At 40.0% G+C, this 25,577-nt stretch overlaps 1 protein-coding gene across 1 annotated transcript in view; it reads right to left on the bottom strand.

Annotated features, from left to right (window-relative positions):
* LOC148021973 (uncharacterized) overlaps nt 1–25,577 on the bottom strand; it is a 163,236-nt gene that overhangs the window by 113,814 nt on the left and 23,845 nt on the right. Inside the window, exons 2-3 of the mRNA XM_087697519.1 lie at nt 18,982–19,133; nt 18,732–18,899 (exon numbers count right to left, since the gene is read on the bottom strand). Coding sequence (XP_087553645.1) covers nt 18,732–18,899; nt 18,982–19,133 — 320 coding nt within the window. The remainder of the gene's footprint in view (nt 1–18,731; nt 18,900–18,981; nt 19,134–25,577) is intronic.

Raw genomic sequence — 25,577 nt, 5'->3', positions numbered from 1 at the left:
TTGTAAAAGACTGGAGGGCTGGCTGCCAATTTATAGAAAATTAGGGTTCTAGATCCTCTCCCACTTAACTTTCTCGATCCGCTCCCCGTTTTAGGGTTTTTGCTAAAATAAGCCTAAATTAAGCATGTTTTGAGGTTGTTTAAGTGGCAAAGTGCATTTCTTAGCACAACAATCCTTTTCTATGCTGATGTAGAGAGTGCTCTACTCATGGAAGAAATGAATCGGCAGAACAATGCATCCAGTCAGTCTTCCAGTGCTTTGCATACTAGGGGCAGATCACAACAGAAAGCCAAATTTGATAGCAAGGGACGCAGTAAATCACGTGGCAAAGATGTTGAATGCCATCATTGTGGCAAGAAGGGTCACTTTAAGCGTGATTGCTACAAATGGAAGAAAGAGAAAGAAAAAGGCAAGAAGACGGATGATAGCAAGAAAGAGAAGAAGGACAGTCAGTCTAAGAAGAGTAGTGTAAAAATTGAAGAGGTGAATGTAGTCACCCATGACAGTGATAGTGGGAGTAACGTACTCTTTGTCTCTTCACACTTTGGTGCACATACTTTACTTGCAAATACAAATGATGACATGCATACCTGGATTCTTGATTCACGTGCTTTCTTTCATGTCACCCCTCATCGTGAGTGGTTATCTGTCTATACAGGGGGTCGACATGGTGTTGTCCATCTTGGGGACAACTATGCATGTGAGGTTACAGGTATTGACAGTGCGCAATTACAATTTCATTACACTTCAACGTGAACGACATGTACCTCAGCTCAAGAAGAGCTTCATTAGCACAGAGCAGCTAGATGATGATGGTTTTCATACCACCTTTGGTGATGGAAAATGGAAGATCTGTAAGGGATCTAGAGTGATTCCCAGAGGTTGTAAGAGTAATACTGTATCCACTTCATGTATCTAGTGTCCGTGATCATGTTGTTGCCGTGACCGAGCAGCCAAGCGTTTCTTTGTGGCATGGCCGGTTGGGACACATGTGTCAAACAAGAATGAAAGTGCTTTCTTATTTGGGTTACTTGCCTTGTCTTCGTTATGCTGATTTTGAGCATTGTGATCATTGTATTTATGGTAAACATGCACAGATGTCTCATAAAAAGTCTCTTTCTTTAAAATCTTCTCCTCTAGAGTTAGTACATTCAGATGTATGTCAGATGTCAAGATTATCTTTAGGGGGAAAGAAATATTTTTGTCACCTTTGTCAACGATGCTACACAAAAGGTATGGGTTTATCCTATTCATAGCAAGGATGAAGTACTTGACAAGTTCAAAATATTCTTGGCATTGGCTGAGAATCAGACAGATACGACACTTAAGTGTCTTTGCTCTGATAATGGTGGGGAATATGTGTCCAAGGCCTTTCAGGCATTTTGTGACAACAAAGGAATAAAGAGGAAGCTCACTGCCCCTCATTATCCACCCCAAAATGGAGTTGCAGAGCGTATGAATCGCACCATATAGGATAAGGTCCGTACAATGCTGTCTCATGCTACATTACCCCATGGTTCTTGGACAGAGGCTGTTATGACAGCCGTTCACTTGATTAATCGGTCACCAAACAGGTCTTTGGGGGGGGGGGGGGGGGGGGAGGGGGAGTTCCCCAAGAAGCCTGGTTGGACAAGCCACTCTCATATGCTCACCTGAAAGTGTTTGGCTGCGAGGCTTTTGTGCACATTCATAAAGAAAAACACAGCAAACTTGAGCCAAAGTCCTCTAAATGCATTTTCCTAGGATATGGTGATGAGGGTGAAATGGGGTATAAATTATGGGATCCCGAGAAAAGGAAAGTAGTACGCAGCAATGATGTTATCTTCCGCGAAGATCGCATGCATAAACAGCCCGAAGACTGAGAAGGTCCGTAGGGTTATATTCCGGAAAGAAATACCTTTTGGACAGTAAAATGTGCCCCTTGTACAGCAGCAAATACCTGCTGTAAATGAACATGTAAATACAGAAAATGATGCTGGAAATGATCAGCCAGCTATTGCCCATGATAATGAGCCACTACATGTGCAGGAACAGCCAGGACAGCAAGCTGTTAATATTGATTTGCAGGCTGAAATGCCATGACAACATACTGAAAATGAAAATTTGCAGGACCAACCAGCAAACAATGACCATTGGGTTAGGAGATCGTCTAGGGCTACTAGACAACCTGATAGATTTGTTCCTGGTGCAAATTATATGGCTGATTATGTCATGTTGACAGACTGTGGTGAACCGTCTTGCTTCAAGGAAGCAATGGACAGATAGGACAGCAAGAAATGGTATAAAGCCATGTTGTCTGAGATGGAATTTCTTGAAAAAATGGCACTTGGAACTTGGTATTGTTGCCTAAAGGGCAAAAAACACTTCCATGCAAATGGGTTCACAAGATGAAGGTCACTTATGGTTCCTCACCAAAGTACAAAGCAAGATTGGTTGCAAAGGAGTACAAGCAGAAGCATGGAATTGACTTTGATGAAATTTTATCTCCTATAGTCAAGATAACTACATTGAGAACCATTTTGGGCTTGGTTGGAGTTGAAGATATGGAGCTCATACAGATGGATGTAAAGACTACATCTTTTCATGGTAATCTACATGAAGACATATATATGCAACAACCTAAAGGGTTTGTTGAAAAAGGGAAAGAGAAGATGGTATGTAAACTCAAAAGGAGTTTGTATGGGCTGAAACAAGCACCAAGAGAATGGTACCATAAGTTTGATACATTCATGCAATCTCAATGCTTTTATAGAAGTCAAGTGGATCACTGCTTGTACACCAAGAAGGCAGCAGATGGCAGCCTGATTATCTTGGTTTTGTATGTTGATGACATGCTGATTGCTGGCAGGGATACTCATGCCTTGGACTCACTGAAGCAAAGTCTTCATGGTAGCTTTGACATGAAGGAACTTGGTGATGCAAATCACATTCTTGGCATGCGAATACTCAAAGATAGATCAAAAGGCTTACTCTATCTATCTCAACAAGAGTATCTTTCCAAGATTTTGCAGCATTTCAATATGGAGGGGGGAAAAACAATTGGGGTTCCTTTGCCTCCATATGTGAAACTCAATGCAGAGGACAACCCTGTATCTGATGATGAGAAGGTTGAAATGACCAAGATACCATATGCTTCAACTATTGGCAGTTTGATGTATGCTATGGTTGCTACACGTCCTGACATTGCCTTTGTAGTGAAAGTGGTTAGCAGATACATAGCAACCCTTGGCAAAAAGCATTGGGATGCAATGAAAGGTATTATGAGATACCTCAAAGGCACAAAGGAGTTGTGCATCTGCTTTGGAAAGCAAAAGGCATCTATTGTTGGCTTTACGGATACAAACTATGCTGGTCATGCGGATTGCAGAAAGTCCACTTCTGGGTATATGTTTACTTTCACATGAGGAGCAGTCTCTTGGATCTCCAAGCTACAAAAGTGTGTTACATTGTCTACTACAGAAGCAAAGTATGTGGCTGCCACTGAGGCATGCAAGAAGGCTTTATGGCTTTCACGTTTGGTGAGAGAGCTTGGCATCACAGAGTTACCTATTCTCCATTGTGATAGTCAAAGTGCTATCATGCTAGCATGGAATCCTGTCTTTCATGCAAAGACAAAGAACATACACGTAAAGTACCACTTCATTAGAGATGTACTTGACAGCAAGAGCATTGAGCTTGTCGAAGTGCATACAGAGAAATCTCTCTGTACAGAGAGTGGATGTCACTCTCTATACACTCTTACATTCATATACAGCATCCATTCACTTCAAAGTTTCTTCTCTCTGTGTTTATCTTTGTGTTTGAGTTTTGCATTTTGCATTTTGCATTTAGGGTTTGAGTTTTGCTTGTCACTATCTAAGTCTTTATATTTCAATCATGCTCATACATGCTGTGTTTTATCAATGCAAACCCTAGCATTTCTTCACATGGTATCAGAGCTCGTACTCTTCTAAAGAGTATCCTTTGGTGATTGTGGAGGTAGACTTTGTGTAAGACACACACAACTCGATTCTCACTCATAATGTCTCGTGCACCTTCTTCATCGGATCCTTTGATGTCCTATGAGGCTTCTCAAATCATTGGAGGCTCTAAGCAGGCATTATGGTCTCAAGGAGGAGGTAGAGGCACCTTCACCTTTACCATCTTCTTCTTCTCCTTTTGGTCATCTTACAGATGAAGAGTTTGAGGAGTACTTGCGCATCACATATAGTCAAGTTTACACCCCTCCAGCGAGTGCTACTACTCCATCTGGACCGATTGGTAAGACTGGCCATCTCTCTAATCTTGAAGGGACCATGACATTCGGCGCATCTAACAATCCATCTCTATCACAACAAAGCCTTATGTCAGGTTTATATAATCCTTTTGAGTCGTATGGGCTAAAACCCTCTCCTATTTCTATTTTTGTTGTGCAAGATCCAAATGTTTTTCAGTATGTTAACTTTAATAGAGGGGGCTCTCAAAGCAGATACCCTTCATGAGGTATACATCTACCATTTGTTTCATTTGAGCAAGTAAACCACACTTCTTAACTCCCTCCCATCCTGTCACTATCTTCTCCACATGCCAATCTACTCATATCTTCCTTCCAAAATCTTGGATTACACTCCACTTCCGCTCAAAGCACACGAGGGGTTAGATCTTCCATCTCAGCTCCTAGTACCTTCTCATTTACCATCCCACCATCTACCCACTCTCCATTCACTACACTTCTTGGTGCATTGTTAGGGGGGATCCCACCCTTTAGCACTATATCTTCCACATTTGTTTCATTTGAGTAAGTTTATCACCCTTTAGCACTGTATGTTCCACATTTGTTTCATTTGAGCAAGTAAACCACACTTCTTAACCCCCTTCCATCCTGTCACTATCTTCTCCACATGCCAATCTACTCATATCTTCCTTCCAGAATCTTGGATTACATTCCACTTCCACTCAAAGCACACTAGGAGTTTGTAAAATATTACACGGCGCAACGAACAGAATCTGAGAAAGAGATAGAGAGTACACAACAGATAAGAGGAGAATCAGTAAATTCTTTAACTCCAAACAACTCATACAAAGATGGCTCTGTCCACCCATGCGCTTCCACTGTGTGAAGCTTAGATGGCGATCTAGACAGAAGATAGGTGAAGAGCTTAAGGCTAGCTGGAACAACAACTCTGACTGGGTGAAAGATGAGTGAGAGATGGCTGCGAAGGGGTTTAGCTTTTATAGCCCGTGAAGGTCGTTAGATCGGCCTGCTGACACAACCTACCATATGAGCCTCCACTAGTCGGCCAGGGAATATTCCAGGGAATATTCCCTTTACCATCGGGCCGGGGGCGCTGCCCCCAGACCCCCGCCAGGGGGGCCAGCGCCAAGGGCCGCTCCCGCGGCCCCCGGACCCCACAATAGGGGCCCCTTTTAACTCCCTTACCCCGCAACTCGATGCAATGCGCCTCGAGTTGCTACCAGCTTAACCACTCCGTCTAACCCAAAGATTAGACCCACAACGGTCACCTTTTTGCCATCCGGTCACATAGACCTCATCTGATATACAAGTCAGGACTCAACCAATGTCCGGGCTCACATTTGGCTTCTCCTCATAGAGCACCATGGATCATTGGTAGCACCTAATGAGGGTGGGGCATTGATCATATCTAACAGAGTTGGATCTTCCATCTCAGCTCCTAGTACCTTCTCATTCACCATCCCACCATCTACCCACTCTCCATTCACTATACTTCTTGGTGCATCGTTAGGGGGAATCCCACCCTTTAACATTGTACCTTTCACATTCCCCTACTTTGCCATATCCTTCTACTCTGAAAGGGTTGTGATAGGCATCCCTCTCACTAAATCCGAACACTCACAACCCTCTCACACAACCTTTTAGACAGTGATATCCATCCTCTGCTTATGGACTGTCATCACACATCCCTTTGTGCACTACTACATAGGTATTTCCAATCTCTACTCCACATGTCCCTATCCCTCCACCCTAGGTCCCTCATGCGGTTACCATGCCCATACCTAATCCACCCATGCCCACATTTGCGGCCACTATGCACGTCTTGTATGCATGGTGGGCACTCTAGGATTATTACGCAAGTTTACTCCACTCCCCCACCTTATCCCCCCCTATCCATCCTACCCCAGTACACACCTCCATCTCCTAGCATTGCCACTCCTGTTGCAACAACCAAGAATGCCTTCACAGATAAGACTCAATTTAACGAGTCGAATTTCACCACTTGGTCGAACTTCATATAACAAGTACTTGAATCTTAAGGACTTTGGGACCTTGTTGTTGGTACCAGACCCTCGATTAGCTCACCCTAATTACATCTGTAAATCAAAATGCCATGACAAATGTTGAGTTAATACAAGGTTACAACATTGTCCCCTCACATCTGAGCATTGGTTGTCATCTCATTGACCGCTATGTGGCAGGAGATCGCACTCGACATATCAATCTCGATTTTGAGCTTCAAGAGTCTTCCATTAAGGAAGGGGATAATCTGAAAGTAAGCTAGCCAAATATCGGTGGTTACTCACCGAGTTTGCCACTACTGGCTCCTCGAAGTCAATAACAATCAAGTCACATTCTTCTTGAACAAGTTCCCTGACAAATACTTTCATTTTATCAAGCACATTATCTCACTACCTAGATTTCCGACCTATGAGTTTGAGTGTCAGTTCTTGTGCTACACGAGGCTACATGATCAAGTCCAGATGAAGTCTTCCACACACATCCATTCAGAGGAGTGCGAATTGGTTCCCTCTTCTTCCAAAGGGAATTCAATCTCAAAACTCTAAGATCTTTGCCCAAGCTCTTGCTAATATCACGAACTGTTAGTTCATTGGGATCTTAATGATGTGCGTAGTTAGTACAAACAACGATCATAAGGATTAAAACTAAGATGCCTTGAGATCCGTCCGATAGCTACTATGTTTATCAATCCAATTCGGGGTTGGGCTAGATACAAACAACAACTCCAGGCCTCAAAGGCAAGTGGAGAGCTCTAGGGATAAGAAACCCTAAGTAATCCAACTACGATAACAGTCATAAGTAATAAATCTCCAAATTGATAGACGCTTGCTTGATTCTCGCATGCGATACATTAGGTTCCGAACTATACCACATGAGAATAGTTCGTTGAAAAAGATAAACTTCGTCTTGATTATTCGATGGAATGAGTTTTCCAAATGAATGTATCAAGAAAAGTTAATTGCATTTAAATGCTATGCGCTAAATTCATAAACATCATATAAAGGCTTCAAGCATTGTCGACTTCCCGTCCTCCCAATAGTAGGTGTGTTTCATCACTTTGAAGGTATATATTGCAACTTGCACACGTGATGGATTGCATGGCAAGCAACCTAGTCGAAAAGAACCAACAGTGGCAAGAAATTGCAAGATGCAAAGGCAACCCAAAACAAGGGTGACACCCCTTCCTTCGGTGGAACCAAAGAAACACAACCCCTTTGGCAGCAAATTCCCAAGAGAAATAGATTTTACACATATTGCCACGCGTTGGGCCATCTAGACAAAGAGTGTCATACCAAGGCCAAGGGTCTTCCTCTTGAAAAACCACAGTAGACTGCTATGATAGCCTTCACTCTGGCTAGCCAATCTAGTGGGGCTATGTCTCTCACTCCTGCTTCATCTGCCCCAACGGCTGCTGATATGTAGCACATGGACAGCCTCAGCAGTCTATATCCTTCACTACTTGTGTAGGATTAGCTGATTGGTCTACTAGTAGCTAACCTATTGAACTTTAGGCATCCATTTCTAGGGCATCCACTGACCTCTAAGACCCCTTCCTCACCTTGTCGTATGTGATGGTGGCCACATACTCGGCCTTTCTCTTTTCAACTTCCGCTGCATGTATACTTACTCATTGCATTGCACTTTTAACTAGCTTTGCTTTCTTCATTTCAGTTTTGCCTGTTGTTTTGGAGCATCTCACTACTCACCTCTATGTTTGCAGATTTTGGTCTCTTCTGCAGTGTTTTGTATTTTGCTGTAGGGCTCACATATAAGTTTGCACTATTCCTTTCTCAACTAGAGACAAGAATTGTTCATCATTCCTTTCATAGTTGCATCTACTTGGAGTTTTGCTCTTCTACCAACATGGAGGCCTCCCCTCCTGCGGTGGAAGTGCAAACCCTAACATTTCTTCGCATTCATGAGCATGTCGTGTTGTAGCTTGTTGTAATAAGTCTGTCCAGCCATTTACAACAAGCTCGAACCCCAAAGAAAGTGGTAAGAAACCTTTGAAAATATCATTCGAGTCAAAGTGCCTGGCATTTCAAATTGGTCATGTGAAAAGGCCACATTTTCAGCAAAAACATCTCTACTGACAAACACTTTTCTTGTATGTGGATCACATAACCAATAGCCTTTGCTATCCAAACTATATCCAATAAAAATGCATTTTAAGACTTCATCATCTAGCTTTCTACGAAGCTCCTCTGGCACATGTGTATAAGCTATACATCCAAATACCAAAGAGTCAACAAGTCCTTAATCCGATTTGCCCCTTGATTCGAGCAATCAATTGGCCTTCACCTGCTTTGATGGAAATGGAAAATGCCCCAAATTCAATTATTTGTTGGTCCCTCCACTTGAATAGGCTAAAGCAGCTTCAGCCCTGTTCAATCCAAGTCTTGGAGGTTCCAATTTTTTGCACGATTCTCAAGGCTGCTGCTAAACCCTAATTTCTGTTGCATATTAGGGTTTACAACAGAGAAATCTGAAATTTCTCAACCTCCAAGGGTCCAAATGTTGAGATCTTCGGAGCAAGACTATGAAATGCCTAGGAGATGAGAGGGAAAGCTGTAGAGAGAGAAAATTCAGAGTTTTGTCGCGAAGAATGACTGAAAATCAGTCAAATGCAGCTGCTGCCCTGCCACAACAGCTTGTAGATATCTTGACCAAAGCATTCAACCGGGCGGTTCTTCAGTACCTGCTACCCAAGATCGGCTTGGGTACACCCTCCCCTACTTCTTCAACTTGACGGGGAGAGGGTACTTCCCTCTTGCTTCCCCTTCCAGTTTGAGAGGGGGTGGCTCCTACTCTTGATCGTGACAATGATGATGCTTACAATTTTTTAGACATTACATTCACTTATTCTTTTGTATTGAATTATGGGCATTTGTAACTTCATCCGCACTATCAGGATGACCTGATTGTAAAAGGGCACTTGGACAAGTAAACACTTCCCCTGCGAGGGCACTGTCCCAGTGGCACCGTTGCATAGCATATTGCATGAGCATGACATCTTGCATCTCCCTTTGCATTACCCTATGCATTGGCATTCTGTTCATGTCAACATCCATCTGTGCCCATTTATCCCTTTTCGGTCTTTTGGAGTGGTCGACTCTAGGATCCATCATATTTGTAGCGTAACACATGGCAATTCTCCTGAAGGCAGTTTCCCTACCCTTGCTTGTTTGCTTCCTTTTCTTGTCTTGCTAAGCCCACCGTTTTTTTTTGCCTCTCAAATATTCAACACATGATTGGCACATACACTCACGTTTATCATCCTTAGGCACTTATCCTCGTCAGTGCGAGGGATTGACTTGCTAGTTTTGTGAATAACTTGGATTTAAAACTCTCTTTATCTTTTCCTATCTGTCACTTAATCGGCCGCTGCCCCTATATTACTTATGTATTTTCAAAACACTTTTCCAAAAAAAAAACAAAACAAAACAAACAAGTCCATTGTTGATTCCATCCGCCTTTGCAGGCCTTGGTAGGGCCTTGGGCAACCAACGAGCACCCTTGATCCGATGCCCTGACCTCTCTGGGGTGATCACTTGGGCTCCCTTGGTAAGATATCCATCACCTCTGTAGTCTTAGTAGGCCACTGGGCAGCCGACGTACACCTTTTGTCCGATGCCCTGGCTGCTTTGGAATGGAACGCCTTGGGGTAAATCAAAATTTAGACTAGCCTAATTTTCTCGCCCTATTTTGGGCCTGTGAGGGGGTGTTGTGCTAAGAAATACACTTAGTCACTTAAAAAGCCCCAAAACATGCTTATTTTAGGCTTATTTTAGCAAAAACCCTAAAACGAGGAGCGGATCGAGAAAGTTAAGTGGGAGAAGATCTAGAACCCTAATTTTCTATAAATTGGCAGCCAGTCCTCCACTCTTTTACAATCTCGTTTTTGCAGGTTTCATGTGTTACCAGCTTGCTCCCCACACCTCGGTCACGGAGGACATCTCAGCCCTTGCTGTCCATCAGTGTTCCCTACACTCTGGCGCCTGTTTCCAGCTCTCCACACACTGATTGCTATTGTTTCTGCCTGGCGCGACTAACTGTTGTTCATCTGCACTGCTGTCGTATAGCCTGCCACGCCAGCAAACTGCTGCGTTTGCAAGCTCTTGCTGCCGCCCTGACAGTTTTCTCTCTCCTGTCTGCAGTTTCTGCAGTCTTTCTCTCTCCTGCAGGCCGTCCTCCCTGCGTTTTCAATCTTTCTCTCTCCTGCAGGCTCCGTTTTTAGTCTTTCTCTCTCCTACAAGCTATCCTGCCTGCGTTTTCAGTCTTTCTCTCTCCTACAGGCTCTGTTTTTAGTCTTTCTCTCCCGCAAGCTCTGTTTTTTGTCTTTCTCTCTCCTCACTGCTGTCTGCGTTTGCTGGTGTTTGACATCCGGAGGCTGCCTTGCTGCGATTCGGAATCCGTTCGAAGTACGATACACTCTCCAACTCATTACCCCTGCCCTGATCCTTGAGATACAAAAGTTTGAGGTACAGTATTCATTCACTGCATAGTGTGTTTGCTGCATGAGCATCGTATTATTAGTAGTCATATCATTTCATTTATTCACTGTATTCATTGTCTCTGAGTTACTTTAACCCTTACCCTAACTGTGTTCTTTTTATCAGTCTATGCTTTGTCATACGGTTTCTGTTTATGTTTCTGTGTTAGGGTATTTTTCTTTACAAGAGATAGAGGCAAAAGTCTCCTTAAAGTCAATTCCTTGTTGAGCGTAGCCCTTAGCAACAAGGTAGGCTTTGCACCTATTAATAAAACCATCTAATTTTCTTTTAATTTTATAAACCCATTTGGTACCTATTGCACGCTTGCCATAAGGCAAGTCACATAGCTCCCAAGCGTCGCTTTGATGGATGGAATCAACCTCTGCCTTCATTGCTTCCACCCAACAGTCATCTAATAAAGCATCCTTATAACATAGAGGTTATTCATTGCATGCTATAGCCACCAATGCACATGTAAGAAGATTACCTTGATCCTTAAGAGCAGAGTTTGTTATGTAGCATATGATGAATGTTGTTACAGAAAGGGGGTCACATGATAATGTATGGTATGTTGATTCAAGCACATCTAATCATATGACCAGCCATGCTAAATGGTTTAGAGAGATGCAAGATTTACAAAATCCAAGATATGTACAGATGGAAAATGATTCATGTTACCCAATTTCACACATTAGAAAAGTTTCCTTATCCTTGCATAATAGTCAAACAAAGAGTCTATCTAATGTATTATATGTGTCATCCATCACAAAGAATTTAGTATTTATTGGTCCAATGGTAGAACAAGAGCTACATGTTCGATTTAATACAAAAGGTTGTTGTGTGAAAGACTTTAATGATAACTGCAAGTTGGTCACATAAAGAAATAAAGCTGGCCACATGTTAACTTTAGATACTGAAATTCCTACTATGAATGCTACTATATATGCTAAAGGCAAAGGAATGGTTTGCAGACATCGAAATATGGCACAAACGTATTGGACGTGCAAATGTACAAAGGTTGAAATTAATGCAATCCAAAGGGTTAGTTACAGCTACTTGTTCGATTTAATACAAAAGGTTGTTGTGTGAAAGACTTTAATGATAAGTGCAAGTTAGTCACAAAAAGAAATAGAGCTAGCCACATGTTAACTTCAAATATCGAAATTCCTACTATGAATGCTGCTATATGTGCTAAAGACAAAGGAATGGTCTGCACACATTGAAATATGGCACAAACATATTGAACGTGCAAATGTGCAAAGGTTGAAATTAATGCAATCCAAAGGGTTAGTTATAGGGTTGCCTACTTTTAGACTTGCAAAATTTCTCTGTGTGTGTGTGTGAAGCATGTCAGTTTGGTAAGGACGTAAGACAACCGTTTCCGCATGATAAAGATGTGAGCAGGAACATACTTCATGCTATGCATATAGATATTTAAGAGCCTACACAAAACATCTCATTTAGTAACAGCAAATATTTTGACATGTTCATTTATAATTGTTCAAGAAAACTGTGGATGTATTTCATAATGAAAAAGAATGATATGTTTGAGCACTTCAAAACTTTCAAGACTGCTATGAAACAAAAACAAGCTTGAAAGTTAAGTGCTTAAATTCAGATGGAGGAAAAGAGTATCTCTCTAATGAGTTCAGTGACTTTTGGAGATCTCATGGAATAAAGAGACAGCTTACTTACAAGTACACCTCACAACAAAATGGGGTTGCAGAAAGAAAAAACAAGCATATTGCAGAAGTCGCACATGCATTGATGGCCAAAAAGAATTTGCCAAAACATTTTCTGTCTAAAGCTATTTATATTGGTATCTATATTATGAACAGAACTCCCACGGCTACAATTCGTGGGATGACCTCCAAAGAATGCTTTACACGCAAGAAGCCCGATGTGTCACACTTGAAAGTGTTTGGTTGTATTGCCTATGTTCATGTACCAGATGAGCTGCAAAAAAAGCTTGATACAAAGGCTGAAAAATGCATTTTTATTGAATACTCTTTAGAGCAGAAAGGATATTACTGTTATAACCCTGTCACACTCAAGGTGAGTTCAAAGTGAGCAAGGATATTATTTTTTATGAGAGAAGCAATTGGTATACATCTAGTGGTAATGCATTAGATAATGATCATGATAGTTATATACAGAAAAAAAAGCAAGAATCACAGTGCACCATAAACATCATCTGGTACTACATCTACAGTTAGCCCTTGGTCTGAGAGACTAAGGAGCAGTCCCACATCTTCGAGTGCATCAATAGTGTTGCAAGTAAAGACAAAGAAAAAAACAAGCGTTAGATGGTAATGATACATCTGCTAGTCATTTGGGGTTTGATGAAAATTCTAGTGGTTCTGAGAGCTTGGATGATGAACTTAGTATTCCTTCTATTAGGACACCAGGTGTACAGAGAGCACATGGTAATATAAAGGCTCCATTGAGTGATCCAATGGCATGCAAGTCTAATAGGGTTAGATATCCTCTTAAAAGATTTGATTTTGAAGGTTATATAGCTCGCCATTATACTTATATAGTAAAGGTCATTAAGGATGTTGAGTCCACTTGTTTTGAGGATGTTGTTAGTTATGCTCATTGGGATACAACAATGGATGAGGAGATGACTGCATTAGAAGCCAATAAGACTAGAGATCTAGTATCATTGTCTAAAGGCAAAAAAACTATTGGCTGTAAGTGGATCTGCAAAATTAAGCATAATACAAATTATTCTATTAGCAGGTATAAGACTAGACTGGTTGCAAGAGGCTATGCTCAAACACACGACATAGATTATAAAGAGACATTCAGTTCAATTACTAGGATGGCAACTGTTAGATATGTGATTGCTTTGGCAAACAGCCAAAGATTGAAGTTTGCAACAAATAGATATAAAGAATACCTTCTTACATAATGACTTGCAAGAAGAGATATATATGGAGCAACCAGTAAGTTATGAGGATTTAGAGCATCCCACATATGTGTATAGGTTAAAAAAGCCTCTCTATGGGCCGAAACAAGTACCTAGAGCATAGTCTGACAAGATCACAGAGTATCTTGTTAACATTAGCTTTTATGTTTCTGATGTTGATCACTTACTTTATGTAAGAATGGGAGATGCAAATTTGATTATCATAGTCATCTATGTGGATAACTTGATTATTACAGGTGACAATGACAATGGGATTACTGAAGTTGAGGACTTTTTGAAGAAGAAGCTTGAGATGAAGAATTTGGATAAGCTAAGATACTTTCTTAGTATTGAGGTGATCAAATGTGATGATGGTATATAGCTATCCCAAGGGCAGTATGGCGTAGATATGTTGTCCAAGTATAGTATAACAACGTGTAAGCCTCTTTCATTGCCGTTGGAGCAAACTATGAAGTTGAGTGTTGATATTGGGAATGAGATAGAAGATCCTAAGAGTTTGATTTACATGACTATCACAAGGCCAGACTTGAGTTATGCTGTTGGTCTTGTCAATCAGTTTATGTAGATGCTTAAAAAGTCTCATTTGGATGTAGTTAGATGCATAATGAGATATGTGAAGTCCACTTTGCATCATGGATTTTTTTATGAGGCAGATAAGGATAGACACATGTTTAAATACACAAATACAGATTGGACTAGTAACATGTCTAACACAAGATCTATCAGCGAATTTATGTTTTCCCTTGGTAATGCAGCAATTACATGGAGTACCAAAAAGCAACCTACAATTGCTTCAAGTATATAGGCTAAGTACAAAGATGTTGCTATGGTAACATGTAAAGTGGTATGATCGCAAAAGTTATTGGGTGATTTGGATGTGCAAGGAGATGGTCCAATTGTCATTCATTGTGACAACATGAGCAACATACAGTTAGTTAGGAACATGATAACATGCATTATCATTTTGTAAGAGAGAAGATACTTGTAGAAGAGATTGACTTGGTATATATCAGCATACAGCATCAAATAGCTTATATTTTCACAAATACATTGGATATAAAGAAGCTTCAAAAATTTCAAAGCTTACTTGGAGTTGCAAAGATACATTTGAGCTTAGGGGGAAGTGTTGAGATGGCAAGCTCAACACGTGCGAATATTGATGATGGACCACCCAGCTAGATGAATCTGCACATCTATACTTAGCATGTCAATGGTCATTATGATCCTCACATAACCACCGACTTATCACTTATTATATTTAGTTTATTGCATCTACCTTCAGCTGGCATAGTTATAACGCCAATCGATTGGTATAGTCAATTATGCACTGTTTGACTTAGTAGGTAACTTTCTTTTAAATTGTATCTTATCTATACTTTAAGTATATCGTGTTGTGTATAAAAGAAGAAAAAGAAACCAACAAGAAAACGTTTTGGCCTCCATCTCTCTTCTTATATTCTTGAGTGAGCTTCCTCTCGTGTGTATAGTATGTGTTTGGCACAACAACTCAAGCAAATCCCCACTACACAATTCATAACATCTAGTATTGTCTTATCAAAATTTTGATTGGCTGGAACCTAGGATTTGTCTAGCCTACAATTTCTCACTTATATTTTATCTTATTTTGAAAGGAAGAAGCATTTGTACAGCTTATGTTTAGAGAAATATTTTGAGTTGACAATCCTAGGATTTCCTTTACTTAAGATCACATGTAAATATTTGGATTTTGTAGATAGGTTATGTTGATCAACTGCTTCAATCACTAAAATTTTTTAACCTAACAACAATTGCATTTTGACTTGAGTAGAAGGTCGAGCATGGTTAAAGAATATTTGTACTCTTCACTCAGAGACAATGGACTCTTGCTACCACTCTTCCCAACCATCGCCGTCAGCTAGACGACCATCAAACAATTGCATTTTTGCTGCTTCAAGCATCTCCGACCTGGGTTTACTAATTCCAATCTATCGCCAATCTGCCACAAAATCATCTACTGCTGCATTTTCAATATAATTTAAACACTTTTCCAGTCATTGGCACTGCTTGAGTTATCCCAAATGTGTTCCACCTGATCCAAACTCTCTAGATCTACCTTTGTTGTTGCCGTACACATTCCGAGGCTATCTGCCACATTTCAAGATACGTACAAAGTACAACACACTCTCCAACTTATACCCACTACCTCAATCCTTCAAAGACACAAGAGTTCGAGGTTCAATATTCACCTTGCATAGTGTGTTTACTTCATTGAGCATTGTATTTATGCATTCATCATTCATTCATCTCCTGTGTTCATTGTCTCTGAGTTACCCTAACCCTATTGAGTTCTTTTATTTGTCTATGCTTTATCATATGATTGTGTTTGTATTCTCTATCCAAGTAATTCTTTATAATTAAGTTATTAAGCAAGCCCTAAGCTTAAGTTTGATCCAACAAATAGCTCACTTATGATTAATGATTGAGTCATTAATTATCCCTTAATCATAAATGTGAGTTGATCAAGGAGTAGGTGGCTATTCATTTCGAAATTTAATCTTGGCTATTTGGGACTCTCTTTCTCTCATTTTTTAAAGCGGCCCAAAGTTTCAAGAGCCGTAGTAGCAAGAGGAGACGCATGCTCGCTAGTCTCTCGTAATGAATAGCAAAAAGAGTGTTTTGCAGCCATCCCAAGGTGCTAGATAACTCGGAATCAATCTCTTTCTTCGCTTTTCTCTCTCTCGAGTTGTGCAAGCTTTGTTTTACAACAAATCAAAATTAGGGTTTCCTATTTATAGCAGATTAGTGGCTAGAGTTTGCAAAAAATCAGTCATGTTGGGAGTGGAATGTCTTAACTAAAGAAATTCCAACCAAAGCCCTTGTTTTGCATCACCAAATCATTGATGATTTGGAGCAGACATTAGGGAAAATGTATTCAAACATGTAGATCTAATGTCCAGCCACTACAAGCATTAAATTCAGCATTCAATCTAAGGGCAAATGCATGTCAAAGATTAGGGTTTTTGAACAGCAGGTTTACAAGGCTGAATTACTGCAATTTGCCAATGAATTGCAGGTGCACTAACCACAGCAAAGCAAAGCTCTAAATTGTTGTGAACAATTAGGGCTGAGGCCTGATTCAATGAATCAGATTTACAGTACATGCACTATTTAATTCAGCAAATAAAATAAGCAACACAAAGAATGTGAGAGCTAGAGTGCTTTTGCATAGTAGACAACACCAGATTGGCTCTCAAGGTGAGTGCCTCTTATGGTATTTCTTTAACATTAAAGATGAGCCTTTACATGAACCACTTGAAGCCCACCCACCCAATCAACATAGTTGTCACAGAGCAGCACCCTCTTTGCCAACGATGCCTTCTCTGTCTGGCTCTTCTATTGACTAGATTTGCTCCAATTGCCATTGCCTCAATTGCTTTTACCAACCTTGGCCAACAAGCTTTAAATTTGTCTTAATTACATACTCAAACCGGTGTGCCTTCAAGCCCACAAAGCTGCAATGAATCCAATGTTGATCAACATGACATTGAAAAATGCATCCATGGTCTCTCACTGCTGCCACATTGCAATCAATGAGGAATTTGCACTAATTTTGGTTCTAGACCATTTATGTTCACTGCCCTATAAATCAGATCTACAGACCAGTCAACCCCCCAATGCACCAAATTTGGAGGAGAGCTCTCAGACTGGTTTTAAAACATACTGGGGTATTGGGCTGGGCTGCAGACAAAATGGATTTGTGTGATGGTAGGAGAACTAGGAGCTTTTCTATACATTGATAGCATTATGTTTTGTTGTCTTACTTTCTTTCATTTATCAAATGACAAATTAATATATCCATGACAAGTTAATACATGGATCAGTTGTACTCATCGGTTTTTGGTCTCATAGGCCATTTTGGTCTGTAGTAGAAATTAAAATGACTTTTTTTTTTCTTGCTCAATTGGTGGTGGCTACACGATAATCTCCATTCTGCTCTATATAGAAATCTCGTCCCTATAGTTTCAACTTTTGAATGCACAAAGACCATCATGTCCATTAGATCAAGCCATGCTTTACCAACCACATCAGCCCAGTTCTATTGTGAAACATACGTAAGTCTTAGTGTCACTTTTTATATCTAGTGCCCAGGCCTGCAGCACTAGCCCTCACAAAGCGACCATGCTTCCAGACCTCCACCCAACAGAATTGCACAGAAAATCTGTATGGACTTGCCCCCAAAATTTACTGGCCACCTTAAGCATAGATTGATGGTTCCAAATCCAATGACTGTAATCTCCTACTATGCAGTTATTGGTGAAGTTTGATAGAATATTATAAATCTTCAATTCTACATCTCTTGGTTGGGCCAAAACCATGAATCCGAACAGTATTTGATAGCCGCATGTCTATCTCTGGACAGCCAAAAGTGTTCAAAAATGCCAATTTAAATTCAATTCCTATAAATATAAAACTGTGCATGCTTAGCCTACTACTCAAGCATTCATTTCTGCTTGGTTTTGATTTTGAATAGTCTGAATAGTACGAGACAAAGGGGTAATACTTTCGGGTAGGAAAAGGCAGAAGAGCAAACCAAATGAAACTGCAGTGTCAGGACAAACCATTTACAATTTGCATACATATGTAAGATAGAAGCCAGGATTCAAGAAGACCAATCTACTAATAAACACAGACATATTTCCCTCCCTTTAAACAAGTCAAAAGACACCTCAAATGTTTTCCTACTTCCACAGAAGCACTCATTCATTCAACCAGCCATTAAATCTTGTGTTAAAGACTGGTCATGAGTTCTCTCTAAATACAAATCTTTGCTTCCTTACGACATTAAAAAATGAAAGTGGACTTGTCCCTTCACAGGAACCTATTACTCAGCTGCTTTCTAGATTTTCACATTTACTCCACAACTACAAAAGCTTTTATCACAAGAACTCTAGCTTCCCAAAACCTTAATCATACAGCTTGTAATATAACAGAACAGGCACCATCATCTAGTTTCTGATGAAAATATAGTGTGCTTCAGAATGTGTTATTAAAAAACTTCAATGATGAGCACCTGTTGACCTTTGGCTGTAATAGTGTATGTTGGAAGAATGGAGCTTGATAAGTTGAGGGTCTTCAGTCTATTTTGTATTCCAGTTTCAACCTGCTCCATTACTTTGTCTGGATCTATACTTTCATTGGACACAGATCCACTGTCAACCCCACTATTGCTTTCATTAACCTGCAATCAAAGCTCTGATAAGGATTGCAAGAATGTTGGCTCTGAAAGCTTAAGAGCAAAACTGGGTTTCCAGGAACATTACCTTTGGACCAGCCTCGTTCATTGCAGTCTCTGAAAGCCCACTACCAATAGCAAGAGCAGATCCCAAAGACAAACAGAAAGTTGTCCATGACATTTGCATGTGATTTCGATTATGATGCGTGTTGCAGCCAAAAGTTTGCACATGATCTGATCCTGCATAGTGGCATTAAATATATTTTTCCATCAGGTGGCTATTTCATTTTTCATGTACAGGAGTCAAATGTGTCACAAAAGCTGTGATTGAGAATCAATCTACAGTTTGTTCTACCACACACACACACCCCCCCAACCCCAAAACCAAAAAAAAAAAAAGAGAGAGAAAGCTAAAGAAAAGATAAAGAAGGGGCTACATGTGGATGTGATCGAGTGATCTCAGAGGCATGACAGGAATCTCAGGATGGCAATTTGGAACTGCACAAAATACCCTTTTTCATGCAGAGACAAGCCAAAGCCAAAAGTAAGCCCTTCACTTTGCAGCGGACAAGAGACATGGGGTCCCTGACCAGGGAGCTTTCGTGGGCAAAACTGACATTTACAATGGTGCTCCCCAACCAAATCATGGCATTACTCCTTTTCATTGATTTCTCTCTATGAGAAATGCAACCAACTGTGGAGAAGAGGGGAACGAGAGAGTGAAAAGTAGACATTACTCCTTTTCATTGATTTCTCTTTATGAGAAATGCAACCAGCTGTGGAGAAGAGGGGAACGAGAGAGTGAAAAGTAGACAATGTGTACGTGAGCTGAAACCGAGTGTACTTGCTGAACTGAAAAGTGATAGAATGAAAGTACGATAGAATGAAAGTACAACTTAGGTCTAAGGTAGACCCAACCCAGGTCAACATGCCAACATGAAACACAAGATTCCGTGCCACAACAATAGCACTCTGATTGTCAAAAAGAATGGGCATAGGACCCTATAATGAAATCCGTAGATTAGCCAACAATCTACACAACCATACACATTCCACTTTTATTGAAACCAGCCTTCCTTCTTGGAGAGGGTGGTATTTCCCTAATTAAGCACTCAATTACAACAATCAACAAATAAACATAAATTGAAATGCACAATTTACCTTAATAATCTTAGACAATAGACACTCAATTGGCCCCAAAACTAGCGCCCCTTTCAGTATTTCTTTAACTTTAATTGCTAATGGATTGAGTACAAGTTGAGATTCCACAATCTCCTTTGCTAATCAGCAAGAAATTTGGGCCAATTGCCCCTTGATTTTCGCTAAAGAATTGCACAAATGGAACCACCAATCGGTAAAATGTTGCCCCAATTCACAATGGATGGCCTGGCATCTGAAATCCCTATCAATTCCACGAATTTTAGGTGCTGATTTCGATGTACAATGCCTTCTCCTATTGGCTCGGGTCCCAAGGTGTCTACTAAGCTCTAATTTCTACAGAAATTTAAGGTTTACAGCAAAGATATCTCTGTTGTCCATCAAATTTGGCTGAGATTTGCTCAAAATGGCTAAGAAATGCTGAGATCTCTTAAGAATGGGTTGGAGAAGATGAGACAAAGCCAAGATGAGAGTCATCTATTACTAGATACCTCCAAAATGTTGTCACCTGATCAACAATGCTATTGCCAATCCTTGGAGGGTGACTCCTTGTTGTCCCCTGCCTGTTGAGGCTCCCAGATGGCTGTCTTCTATAGCAAATTGTTATTCTCTAATCAGAAAATAGACCAGCAACTCTCTCTCTCTCTCTCTCTCTCTCTCTCTCTCTCTCTCTCTCTCTCTCCAAAATATAAACTAGCTGAATGGTAGAGACCCAGCCCCCAAAAACGTTTTCTCAATTTATAGAGGCATGTTTGCCAAGTAGCAACCTTCTAAACCCATTTTTCAACATTATCCAGCCATTTAATTAATTTTCAAAATTAAATAATCCTGAAATTTAATTTAAGCCCTTCTGGTCCTTCCCAAAATTAAATGAATCCATCTATAATTAAATTAGCCAGGCCATTTGCAACCTGGAGTGGTCCCCAATTTCTGTTGACCCTAGACTAGCATTAATTAATTAATTAAAGCTAATCCCTAGTATCACCATTGATACTTATTGACTAAAGAACTATCCCAGGGTCAAAACTAACACCAACTTACTCCCAAGGCCAAATTGGCATAACTTATCACAACTTTTGCCTTTGACGCCCACTATATCCTCAAGGTCCTTGGCCTATTACAATGAAATAATTGCCATGTGCATCATATGTGCTAAACAACCTTGCACATTTGATTAATAACTTAATCAAATGTTATCAACAAGATTAGAGTATCTAAAAATTTCACATCCTCATGGCAGACCTCCCCCTTGAAATCCCTGCAATCGTCCTCAATTGCATTGCATTGGACCAACAGAAAAGCATACTACACTGGAATTCCATAAGACATCACAATCACAACATTCGCCATTGTTGTCCAACCATGCTACATGCCCCAAACCTATAGAACATTTCCAACCAACATATACATAATATAAAACTAAAATTTGGTTCAGAACTGTTGCTAGAAACTCATTGGACGCATCCATAACTCATGTTTCTCAATTGTTCCGATTATCCACCATATAAAAACATTAATTCAGAATAAAGCATGGCTAAAACTATCAATGGCATTTACTAACAAACTGTTGTCCATGGAACCAACTAGAAACCATTAAAAACTGAGCATAATCTAATCATAAACGCATCACTTGTTGATCTGAGAACTAATCACAAACTAAGATGAAACTTATCAAAATTGTTGTCTCAAAATTGAGGTTGAATTCATGCTTAACTAATCATAAGCTGATACAAAAGTATAGTTCCAATGCCCGGGTGAAATTCATACTCATCTACATATATCTCACAGTGACTAGTACATTAAGTAGTAACCTCACGGCAAACATACTGTCAACACAGTACCTACGATGCATGCTAAATATATCCAAGATCCACTACATACGAGAGTTGTCCACAATTGGCTCAATGAAAGTCCTACCTCTCCCTTGAGCATCAGGCAATACTCCAGACCCCTGCTCTACTAAACTTGACTGAGCTTGAGGTCTAACTGAAAGACGTTTAGGTAAAGCTGCAACGACTGAAGAACGTTTGCGAAGTCATCCTCTTATCCAGCTCCTCAATCTCAAGCTGAATTTCACCAAACATATCCTCTAGCATATCACCATGAAAGGCCTTAACAAACTGACATGAAAGACATTGTGTATCCGCTAGTGTAGAGGTAATTTTTGCCGATATATCACATCATTGATCTTCTCCAACACCTGGAAGGGCCTATAGTATCTCATACTCAACTTCAACTATAGTCTTTCTCTTTCATTTATCTTTTTCAGCCTTGCCTTTTTAAATTGCTGCAATACATAATCGCCCTCTATAAACTACAAAGCATATCTACGACGATTAGATACCCTCCTTTGCTTTTCATGTAATCTCTGAAATGCATACTTTATCTTTGCATAGGTTACATCCAAGTTTTCCACATAACAATCAGCCTCAAAAATCTTATCCTTAGTTTGCAAGATAGGTGGTACCTTCTTGCAACCCTCAACCACCTCAAATGAAGCTTTGCCAATGAAACTATCCACTGTGTTTTTGTAAGCAAACTTAACCAAGAGCAAATACTACTCCCACTGTGTCTTGTGGTCTAAAACATAGCACCTTAAAAGATCTAACACTATAGAATTTACTTCCTCAGACTGACCATCTATATGCGGATGGAAGGATGATGAGAAATTCAGTGTGGTACCTATATTCTCAAATAACCCCTTCCAAAATAAACTCGTCATTTGAGAATCTCGATCACTAATGATCAACTCTAGCATACCATGATACTTAAAGATGTGCTACAAAAACAATCGTACCATATGCTCAGTCTTTATTTTCTTCCTCACCCAAATGAAATGGGCTTGTTTGCTAAACTTGCAAATGATAGTTCATATCCCATCATTCCTTGTAGGTGTCCTAGAAAGCACAAAAATAAAGTCCCTTGCAATGCTCTACCAACGCCTATCTAGAATAGGCAAGGGCTGCAATAAACCCACCATCATTTACCTATCATGCCTTACCTTCTAACATATGAAGCAGCTCTTGACAAACTATTCTGCATCATGCCTCAAATGTCACCAATAAAAGAAATGCTCCACTGCCTTGACCGCGGCATCAATATCTCTGTGTTCTGCATACAAAGGAGCATGACTTTCAGTGATAAATCTAGGCCCTAATTGCTTTGTAACACACAGTCGTCCATGCATCATCAAAAATTCATCTCTTAATACAAAGTGCTCATGCCTTTAGCCATTGCATAGCTGATAATAAACATTAGCAAAGTTCGAATCAGCAATATATTGCTCTCTCATGGCATCCAACTCAGTGTAATAAACCAACTGACAGCTAAAATTTATGGCTTACATGACAATGCATCAACCAAACCATTCTTTTTACCATCAATATGTACAATCTCAAAATGAACCATACAAAGAAAATTTGCCCATGTCATATGCTTCTCTAACAACTTTGTCAGCGTCAGAAAGTACCTCAAAGTCTAATGGTCTATCTGCACTGTAAAATCAGCGCCCACAAATAATGTTTCCACATAGACAGTGCATGAATTACACCCAAGAGCTCTTTCTCATAGACCTCTAAATTCTTTTCTGCACCGTGGAGAATTCAGCTCTCATAAGCCACAACTCGGCTATCCTACATAAGAACAGCCCCAATACTGTTACCACATACATCACACTAAACTAGAATGACTTCCTTAGATCAAGCAACACAAGCACACGATCTGAAGTCATCTTTTCCTTCAACTTTTCCAATGCTGAAATTTCCACTGTTGTCCATCTCAACGGTATATCCTTCTTCTGCAAAGCATGCAATGGAGATGTAATTTCAACAAACCTGTGTACATACTTCTTGTAGTAAAAACATAAACCCAGGAAGCTATAGATCTCATGCACATTTCTCAAAGGTGGCCATGATCGTATTGCCTAAACCTTTGTAGGGTCCACGCGAATACCATCAATAGATACAATACTTTCCTAAAATGGATTTCATGCATAAAGAATTTATTTTTCTTGTCATTGATAACCAACCTATGCTCACGCAATTCATTAAACACAATGTCTAAGTGTCTTCTTTCCTCTACCTCATTCTTTGAATGGACAATCATGTCATCAAAGAAAGTATCCACAAATCCTCTATGTGGCTAGAAAATGCGATCCATCATCCAATTAAAAGTGGCAGAAGCATTCATAAGTCTAAAAGACATAACAAGAAACTCATACAATCCAAAAGATGTCGTGAAAGTTTTCTTAGGTACATCTTTTGGTCTAATGCGTATTTGATGATACCCACTTTTCAAATCTATACAGCTGAATATGGTTGTCCTTTGCAACCTATCCATAATATGATCGATCTAACGAATCAGAAAGCAATTCTTTGTCATGATCTTTTTCAGAGCACGATAATCAATGCACATACGCGATGAACCATTCGTTTTCTGCACCAAAAGCAGTGGAGAACAAAAAAGGGATTAGATGTGCTAAATCAGCTCCTTTTTCTAATAGCTCATTCACATGACTCATAATCTCCTCCTATTAGGCTGCACTGACTTTGTAGAGTGGCTTATCAGGTGGGCTACTTCCAACGATAAGATCTATGCCATGATCTTCTGGCCTTTTAGGCAGTAGCTGCCCTGAAAGTGACTAAGAGAAGCAATCAGCATAAATTTTCAAAAATGACATGCGATACTTCTCTAACTTAGACATGTTCCCAACATTCTCACAATCATCTTTATCCTTAGTAAAAACCAAGTACGTTGAAAGATGATTTTTCCTTACTTTAAAAATGGCAGCTGCAAATACAATAGGGACAAATTCACCTTTCAACTTTACATCAAGTGTGAATGGCTTTCCCTTATGTTGAATGGTGATCTTTTTAGCACAAGAATCAATCATTGCACAATATATCACACCCCTTAAGTGGAGCAATGAAGAACTCTTCGCTATCCACACATCTCGGTATATGAAACCGGAGCTTTTCAATGAGCGGTGTGACACGCTCTGCATGACCATTACATGCCATTCCAACTTCCATCATGGGTCCCATCTCATCCTCTCTCTTACCTAGACGCGTTGTCAGTCTACAGAGATGAAGTTGGCTCATGTACCATTATCAAAGAAAATCAATGTTTGTTGATCCCTAATCTTGCCCCATGCTTTGCACAACTCAATAGCATCATCATTGGGCTGATCATTAACAACATCGGGCACTAATCCCACTGATGTTTTGGGCTTCTTTCCTTTAGAATCTCCCTAATTTTCTGATTTTCCATATTGCTGCCTATTAGGACAATCCCTTGCAATGTGACTCTCCTGTTAACAAATAAAACATTTATTTCTAGCCATCAATGCCCTATTGTTGTGCCAATGTTTTCGAGCCCTTTCTTTGCTATTTTGGCCTTTTTTCACGCTCATTTTCAGACCTCTCCATTTTCTCAACCTTAAACAACATTTTATTCAGCTTCTCCTCACTTTCTAGAAAGTCTGAATCCTTCCCACATAACAAAGCATTAGCTGTAGAAACAATCTCT

Source organism: Lygodium microphyllum, chromosome 17, assembly GCF_053477565.2.
Source record: "Lygodium microphyllum isolate KBCC chromosome 17, Lygodium_microphyllum_v1.1.10, whole genome shotgun sequence".
In the NCBI taxonomy this organism is placed as follows: Eukaryota; Viridiplantae; Streptophyta; class Polypodiopsida; order Schizaeales; family Lygodiaceae; genus Lygodium; species Lygodium microphyllum.
The sequence above is the reverse complement of the archived record's forward strand: the minus strand, read 5'-3'. Positions and strand labels throughout refer to the sequence as shown.